Source organism: Poecilia reticulata, chromosome 4 (genome assembly GCF_904066995.2).
Source record: "Poecilia reticulata chromosome 4, P_reticulata-male-v2, whole genome shotgun sequence".
NCBI lineage: Eukaryota > Metazoa > Chordata > Actinopteri > Cyprinodontiformes > Poeciliidae > Poecilia > Poecilia reticulata.
The window spans coordinates 25,461,303-25,470,788 of NC_088833.1; the positions used below are offsets into that span (position 1 = coordinate 25,461,303).

Sequence of the window (9,486 nt, forward strand, 5' to 3'; positions counted from 1 at the left end):
TATTTATAAAATGTTATAAATACATTTAAAATACACTGCAAACAAGTAATGAAATTTGTGATTTTAATAATAAAAAAAACAATTTAATGACTAAATTTCAATAATACAGAATTCCTTTAGTGATTATTTGTAGCAAAGATAAACAGTAGCTAAAAAAATATTTCTAACTGAAACATGTGAAAAGCTCAGGTCTTTCTGCTTATTCAGTGTATGACTGATCTGGTGATTCAATGATTAATTAATGAATATCAAAACACATGTAATAGATTTATTTTCATTTGTGCAGAATTTACATATCAGTGGTTAGTTACTTGAGTAATAGATTACAATATGTACAAATTAACAACACAAAGTCACAGACTGAAATAGTTAAATGTGGTCTTCCTCAAGGTTCAGTCCTAGGACCTGAATTATTTATTCCTTTTTTATTATTATATTTTTGCAGTATCCAATATTTTGAAGTTCATAATGTTTGATGACTATACACACTTCTTTTTTTCCTGGAAAAAATATGGATGAAATAATAAAAACAGTAGAAAAAGAGTTATCTGAGTTGAAAACATGGTTTGATTACAATAAATTGTCATCAAATGAAGGGAAAATTAAATTCATGGTATTCTCTGGTAATTGGATCTATAATAATGTAAAGTTATGCATGAATGGAGTTGAAATTGATATTAGCTTATGAGATAAAATATTTAGGGATTATTATGGACAATATACTTAGTTGGAAGCCTCATATTGAATATATTAGAAATAAAGTTGCAAAAACTATTGAAATATTGTTTAAAATAAAAGATTTAATGAATGTTAAAGTGTTGCATATTATGTATTCCTCTTTGGTTATGCCTTATTTGTCTTACTGCTCAGAAATCTGTGGAAATGCAAGTTAAACAACCATTAATATACCAGTTAAGTTGCAAAGAAAAAGCTGTAGATATCGTGAACCAACTGATAAACTCTGTATTCAAAGTAATACCTTAAAATTTAAAGGTATTGCATAAATAAAAATATCGGAAATAATGTGTAAAGCAGTGAACAAAAGTCTTCCTTCTGGTATTATCCAAGCTGAGAGAGAATAAATATCATTTGCGAGGTTTGTTGATATTTGAATGTGCAAAAGAGACGAGCCAGGTATGTGTTTCAGCTATTGGTGTGAAACTGTGGAATGAATTGAATGATGATTTTAAATTATGTCCTTTAAACGAGCCTTAAAATGTAAAATCTTTGGTTATGCAAATGTGTGTATTGTGAAGATATAGGATGCTATGAACAGGGTAGACAAGAATGAGCTTCAGTTTCAGTAAATTATGGATTATTATTTTTGTTTCTGTGTTTAATGTTGACAATTTACCAAAATAAAGTGAATTGATGGATTGATTAATGAAAATCTAATTAAATGTGGACACCGCTCATTTCATTCCCACGTTCTGACGCTCCAGCCGCTGCTCCGGGCAGTCAGATCCGAGAGGCGGCGCCGACACTCGGCGGCGTCTTCAGGGCGGCCATCTTGTTCCAGATCTTCTCAACTGTGATGACGAGCTTGTTGATGTTTGGAGGATTTTTAATGAGCAGATAGAAGCCGCCAGAAGAAGCTCCCACAGCTCCGCGCAGCAGGCCTTGGTTTATCAAATGGAGGGAAACAAAGATGTTCATAAAATAAATAAAATAATAATAATAATAAAACACCTGATTAGATTCGAACATTACAACATTTAATTTCCCTTTGGGATTAATACGTTTTGAAGTGAAGTTCAACATGCACTGTAAAACCACTGTAGTTGTACGTATTTGCAAAAATAATTTTACTCTTGCCTTTTATACATTGATATTTAAAATGTCGAGCAAAGTGGAACTGAGGTCAAATTCCTTTTTTGTGTGCAAAAACTTGAATAAAGCCGATGCCGATTCCATTTTTGTATCCAAAATACTTCTCGGATTTGAATCTTTGAAACTGTACTTGTCATTGGTTACCCAGGAAAACAAAAGCACCGGTCAGACTAATCAAATCAAAACAAACAACAACCTTGCAAGGCAAGTGTCAAATGGAGTGGTTGGTGGTGGTGAGGATTGACGCCGAGACCCAGGTATGGTGAAGATGATTTTAATAATGAATATACTCTGGACAGTCCAAACACAGGCAGCACGGCAGGAGAACTAGCACACGGCTAACACCGGTAGCAACTGATGCGGGACTGGACACGGGAGCTGACGCCGACTTAGGACTTAACAGTTCTACTAAGACGACTACTATAGTTTAACCGACTCAGGACTTCACAGTTCTACTGAATGGCTAACTGACACAGGCTGGTACGAAGACAAACGACGAGGACCCAACAACAGACAAAGACAACAGGTGGGGTTAAATACACAGGGAAGGTAATCAGGGAACTGGATACAGCTGGAAGCAATCAACAGGGAAGACAGACTCACAGGGGAAAATGAACTAAAACACAGAAAAACCTCAAAAATAACTACACAGAAAACACAGATCATAACAGTAAGGACGTTTTTGACATCTGTCAGTGTTGAACGGTGAATTTGTTTTCTGTAGAGTAGGAAATATCTGGGGGCAGCTTTGTGTTTTATGTTATCATGCTTTAAAGATATGAATAATCATGTAACTGCACAATTAAAGTTGATTAATCACAGTGAAGAAAGTACAGGACGTGTATTCGATTTCACTTTAGCGTCTGTTTTTTTTTTTCATTTTTCAATGTTTATTAAATCCTTTGACAATGAAACATACAGTGAAACCAATATTGACAATATCAGCACTGTAAAGAATACAACATTAAGTAATTATACAGAGAAGGACTTAACTTTTAACATTTTCTCCCCTGAACCCCTCCCAATCCTCCCGAACCCCCCACCCCTCTCAACCAGTCAGAGCTAAAGCAAAGAAAAAAATAAAATAAAATAATAATAATAATAATAATAATAATAATAATAATAATAATACACACACATGGTATCTATTTATTTTGGACCCATGGTATTCGAATCTTTCCTCTCTAGTTTTAAGAACGATTCCCACATACTCTGATATGCCTCAAACTGGCCATTTATTTTGTGAATGAGTCTTTCGTAAGAGGCGGTCTCTGAAAGTGCTGTATACCATTCTGTATAGGTAGGGATATTTTGGCCTTTCCAGTGTCTTAATATAACTCGTCTTGCTGTGGTGAGTGCTATTTTTAACCATTGTGTTTTTTCAGTTTCTATTTGAACCTTGTAGTCTAAGAAATTAAGGAGTCCCAATGCAGGTGTCAGGAGTAAGTTTGAATTAAGGATGCTGTTGATTTTTCCCATAACCTTCTGCCAATAAGAAGTTAGAATCGGACACGTGAGGAACATATGAGGCAAGTTTCCTGGACTTTGTTTACATCACCAGCAAATATCAGAGTTACTTATCTTAGCTCTAAATAGTTTGACTGGTGTCCAATACAAACGATTCAGAATTTTGAACTGTATCAATTTGGAGCGCGCATCTCTCATGGGTTTCAACATTTGTTTGACTATTATTCTCCACTGCTCCTCTGGGAACTTTTTGTTTAGTTCTGATTCCCATACCTTTTTAAGTCCTGTATTAATGTTGCAATATTTCTCAATCAGGAAGTTATAAATGTGACTTACTCGTCTTGGGAAGTTTTTCAGTTTATTTAACATATTGTATATTGATGATTCCATGGGTATATTTCCCTCCAGTTTCTTTAATTTTGTGAGGCAGTCCCTTATTTATAGGAACTTCCAAAAATCTTTACGGTGTAGATTGTGTAATTCTTGAAGTTGTTGCAATGACAGTAAGTCACCATTTTGGAAGAAGCAGTTTATACTATCAATCCCTTTTGTATGCCAGCTCCTCCAAAAGATCGTTTTCCCCTCTATTTTTATTTTTGGGTTATTCCACACTGAAGCATTTCCTTGAATGAAGGGACAAGCATTTACTTTTTTACGTAAGTGCTGCCAAAAGTTTTTAGTGTGGATCATAATTGGATTGGATTTAACTCCATCATTTGGATGCTGTGAAAGATAATCAAAAGCTTTGAATGGAGCAGTTACTTCACCTTCTAAGTTTACCTAGATAGGACTATCATGGTTCTTTAACATAAGTGATGTTATTTGTGCACTTATAAAAGCTTTCTGATAAAGTTGCATATTAGGTAGTCGTAATCCTCCGTATTCTATTTTAGTTTGGAGTTTTATGGCAGACATTTTAGGCTTTATCCCCTCCCAAATAAAGTTGTTTATCATTTTGTCCAGGGTCTTAAATAAAGAGTGTGGTATTTTAAGTGGCAGTAAAGTAAAAAGGTAATTTAATTTTGGTGTAATGATCATTTTAATGGCCTGGACTCTACCCCACAGCGATATTTGTAGTTTGTCCCACCCTTTTAAAAGCAAGTTTATCTAATTTATGACTGGTTCAAAGTTATTTAGAATAATATTTTCTAGGCCCGGGTTCAGCAGTACGCCTAGGTATTTAAGTTTTTTTGGTACCCACTGAAAATTCCACTTTTGTATGTGGCTTTTATAACAAAACTTAGATAGAGGCATTACTTCACATTTAGACCAGTTGATCTTGTATCCGGATAATTCAGAGTAATTATTTATCAAATCAAGTAAAGGAGGTAGAGATTCCTCAGAGTTCGACAGTAGAAGCAGTATATCGTCTGCAAAAATCAACATTTTGTTGTCTATTGCCGCCCATTGTTATAACTTTTTTGTTTAATTTTGTTTGATGGCTTGGGTTAACGGTTGGAGTGCTATAATAAAGAGCAGGGGTGACAATGGGTTTACCTGTTTGGTCCCGCGTTCGATTAAGAATTGAGTTGATCTCGATCCGTTGGTTGTTACCATCGCTTTTGAATCTGAGTATATCATTTTTATTATTTCTAGAAAAGATTGTTTAAACCCAAGTTTTGTAAGTGTGTAGTAGAGATAATTCCAGCTGACCTTGTCGAACGCCTTTTCCGCGTCCAATGACAGGGCCGCTACCGGAACATTTAACTGTTGGGCCTTCCAAATAAGATGTAGTAATCGCCTTAAGCTATCAGTGGAGGTTCTGCCCTTGACAAAGCCTGTTTGGTCAGGGTGTATAATTGATTTTATATCAGTTTAGCCGTGTTGGCAGTGAGCACTGCATTCTCATCTTTGAGTTGCGATACTATGTTTTCGGCTTCCTCAATTCTGCTGTAGAGGCCGACAACATCGCATTTCAGGGAGTCCAGACACTCTTTAATTGCAGTCATATCTGCCCCAATTTGTTGTATTTTGTCCTGAAGATCTTGGTTCATGATGCGAATCTCGTTTATAATCAATGAGTATGTCCCTATACCAGCTGGAGTCTCCATGCTTGTATTAGTGTTAGCTTCGTTAGCTCGTCAGTTCGACATCATCATTTGGTTGATTTTGGGTCCTGGAGTGTTCTTTAGTCTTGAATTTTTTCCTCTATTCTTCTGTGCTGCTTAGTTTCCACCGTCTTCACATGTATTAAACCCTCTGACGGAAAGTAGAAATTTAAAATTGGTTGATATCAGCTCTAGCTCTTCAGCATGCGTCTTCTCCTCGCCGCATCGCCACCAGAAGAAGCGTCTATGTTTTTGAATTTTGTTTTTTCCTTTTTCAGTCAATCTGGTTGTGAAACAAAGTATGTTGACTTTTCAAAAGAAAACTTATTTATTTATACATTTTCTGGCAACATGTTGTAATCCTCTCTGATTTTGTTGCTTTGTTGTGCTTCAACCAGAGCCAGATCACAAATGGAGGACATTGAGGCGGAAGACAAGAGCCATATGAGCGGCTCGGTGTCGTCTTTACCAGAGGTGAGTCCTTTTGATTCTTTTTTACTTGAGTTCACACTGATGGTCTAAACTGGTGGTTTAAGTTGGTTTAGAGAAAATACTCACTTCTACAGACATCAGCACAGTGGTAGTGGCGAGCCAATGCCGATTTCTCTGTAGTTTCAAAATATGCATGTACAAATTAGGGGTTGAACGACTTCATATTTTTAAGGTAAAAGTCGAGTCGTCGTCGTACAATTATGATGTAATATGTTACTATATTTCCTTCACTGTCTGTCCTGATTTGGTCCCACAGAACTATAGCAGCATCAACAGGAACGAAACTCATGATGACTGCATGAGCAAAGACCATCAATGCATCCACACTAGAGAGAGGCCATACAGCTGTGACCACTGTGAGAAAAGATTCATCAGAAAAGGCGATCTGATGTCCCATCAACGCATCCACACTGGAGAGAGGCCATACAGTTGTGACCTCTGTGAGAAGAGATTCATCAGGAAAAGCGGACTGATGTCCCATCAACACATCCACACTGGAGTGAGGCCATACAGCTGTGACCACTGTCAGAAGAGATTCATCAGAAAAGGAGATCTGATGTCCCATCAACGCATCCACACTGGAGAGAGGCCATACAGTTGTGACCTCTGTGAGAAGAGATTCATCAGAAAAAGCGAACTGATGTCCCATCAAAGCATTCACACTGGAGAGAGGCCATACAGCTGTGACCACTGCGAGAAAAGGTTCATCAGAAAAGGCGATCTGATGTTCCATCAACGCATCCACACTGGAGAGAGGCCATACAGTTGTGACCACTGTGAGAAGAGATTCATCAGAAAAAGCGAACTGATGTCCCATCAACGCATCCACACTGGAGAGAGGCCATACCGCTGTGACCTCTGTGAGAAGAGATTCATCAGAAAAAGCGAACTGATGTCCCATCAACGCATCCACACTCGAGAGAGGCCATACAGTTGTGACCTCTGTGAGAAGAAATTCTTCAGAAAAAGCGAACTGATGTCCCATCAATGCATCCACACTGCAGAGGGGCCATACAGCTGTGACCACTGTGAGAAGAGATTCATCAGAAAAAGCGAACTGATGTCCCATCAACGCATCCACACTGGAGAGAGGCCATACAGCTGTGACCTCTGTGAGAAGAGATTCATCAGAAAAAGCGAACTGATGTCCCATCAATGCATCCACAATGCAGAGGGGCCATACAGCTGTGACCACTGTGATAAGAGATTCATCAGAAAAAACGAACTGATGTCCCATCAGCACATCCACACCAGAGAGAGGCCATACAGCTGTGACCACTGTGAGAAGAAATTTACTCATAAACGCAATCTGACAATTCATCAATGCATCCACACTGGAGAGAGGCCATACAGCTGTGACCACTGTGAGAAGAGATTCATCAGAAAAAGCCATCTGATGTCCCATCAAAGCATCCACACTGGAGAGAGGCCATACAGCTGTGACCACTGTGAGAAGAGATTCATCAGAAAAAGCCATCTGATGTCCCATCAAAGCATCCACACTGGAGAGAGGCCATACAGCTGTGACCACTGTGAGAAGAGATTCAACAGAAAAGACCATCTGATGTCCCATCAAAGCATCCACACTGGTGAGAGGCCATACAGCTGTGACACCTGTGAGAAAAGATTCATCAGAAAAAGCGAACTGATGTCCCATCAACGCATCCACACTGGAGAGAGGCCATACAGCTGTGATCACTGTGAGAAGAGATTCATCAGAAAAAGCGGACTGATGTCCCATCAATGCATCCACACTGGAGAGAGGCCACACAGTTGTGACCTCTGTGAGAAGAGATTCATCAGAAAAAGCGAACTGATGTCCCATCAATGCATCCACACTGGAGAGAGGCCATACAGCTGTGACTACTGTGAGAAGAGATTCATCAGAAAAAGCGAACTGATGTCCCATCAACGCATCCACACTGGAGAGAGGCCATACAGCTGTGACCACTGTGAGAAGAAATTTAGTCATAAACACAATCTGACAATTCATCAATGCATCCACACTGGAGAGAGGCCATACAGCTGTGACCACTGTGAGAAGAGATTCATCAGAAAAAGCCATCTGATGTCCCATCAAAGCATCCACACTGGAGAGAGGCCATACAGCTGTGACCACTGTGAGAAGAGATTCATCAGAAAAAGCCATCTGACGTCCCATCAACACATCCACACTGGAGAGAGGCCATACAGCTGTCACGACTGTGAGAAGAAATGTAGTCAGAAATACAATCTGACAGTCCATCCATCCATCCATCCATCCATCCATCCATCCATCCATCCATCCATCCATCCATCCATCCATCCATCCATCCATCCATCCATCCATCCATCCATCCATCCCATTTATATAGATGATTTTTTTTATTTGCTTTAAAATGTTTCTGTTTCTGTTTTGCAGTCTGACGTGTTTAGCCAATACGGCGGTTGCCTGAAGCTGATCTGTGGAGGAGACGACTGACATCGTCCATCTGAAGACAAAAAAAAAAAAAAAAAATCAGTTTTCTCATCCTGTCGGCTTTCTGTCCTTCTCTTCTCACAGATGTGTTTAATTCATCCATGAATTATAAACTAATTTAGTTTCCAGCTCAAACATCAAATCAAACAAAAAAAATGTAAAACTTTTTTACATTTTAAAATATAAACTATTCTAAATTGATGTAACTTTTAAAACCCACAATTTTTTTAATCGATGCTTCTTATATGCAACAGATCAAAGTGTTGAGAACTTCTATATGAAACAAAACATATCTAAATGGTGAAAAGAATGTCTTTCTTTGACTATGAGAGATTAAGGTTGGTCTAAATCGTTTGTACAATTTTTTTGTTTGTGTCTTTTCAGGTCGTAGTAAATAATAACCTTCACTGCTCGCCACAGAAATGTTTGTTTCATGTTTTGTTTATTAGCAGGATTTCACCAAAAATGTGAAAAAATGGATGCTGGTTTTGATTGTTGTGGCAATTCCTCAAATTCGTCACCAGGAGGCGCAGTTTAGACACCAACAGGAACATGAGCAGCTGAGGGAGTTATTTTTATTATAAATCTCAATAATTACACACAAAATCACCTTTGTGTGTAATTATATAAAATAAACAGGCGAAATAAAGTTTACAAGGATGTTTGTCACATAGTCGGTGCCCGATAGAAACAAAATAGAAATTATTAGTAACTAAGCATAAGTAATAATCTAAATCCTACACATCTTGGCACACTTTTTATTTTTAATTAGGAAAAAAATATTACCAAAAAATTTATATCTTGTTATAATTCTATTTAGCTACAATACATTTTGTTTTCATTTTGTCTTTAAAACTACATTTCTTTGCGTTCCTTTTAATTCCAGAGGAAATGCAACTTATTGAATTACTCAGAAGCAGATTTTGTTGTACCAAAATCAAAGAAAGATTGACACAAACTCTGTTCTCCTGATTTCTTCTCCATTCTTTTCAATCAAGTCTTAAAGGTATTTGAAAATAGGGTGCCTTTTTAAAAAAATAAGGGAATGAAAAACTGCAGTGGCGTATTTGGGCAACTGGATAGAGATTAAAAGAAGGAAATTTCTGCGAAAAAACTCAGAAACGTAACTTTATAAGTCTAAAATTTGCTAGAAAAATCTCAGAACGTTTGAGATTAATCTCATAAATTTTC

The 9,486-nt window shown here is 37.6% G+C and overlaps 1 protein-coding gene across 4 annotated transcripts; it reads left to right on the top strand.

Moving 5' to 3' along the window:
* The first annotated feature begins 1,982 nt into the window (after positions 1-1,982).
* Positions 1,983-8,349, top strand: LOC103463838 (uncharacterized). Of its 4 annotated transcripts, none has more exons than XM_081606567.1 (5): positions 1,983-2,087; positions 5,467-5,644; positions 5,744-5,819; positions 6,094-8,041; positions 8,239-8,349. In XM_081606567.1, exons 2-5 carry the CDS (start codon positions 5,550-5,552, stop codon positions 8,241-8,243), a joined length of 2,124 nt encoding a protein of 707 aa, XP_081462693.1. In that variant the 5' UTR covers positions 1,983-2,087; positions 5,467-5,549; the 3' UTR covers positions 8,244-8,349. The 4 variants fall into 4 exon arrangements, with proteins under 4 accessions (XP_081462693.1, XP_081462695.1, XP_081462694.1 ...); XM_081606568.1 differs by lacking the exon at positions 5,467-5,644 and adding an exon at positions 3,216-3,359 and having other exon boundaries at positions 1,985-2,087; XM_081606569.1 differs by lacking the exon at positions 5,467-5,644.
* Positions 8,350-9,486: the final 1,137 nt, after the last annotated feature.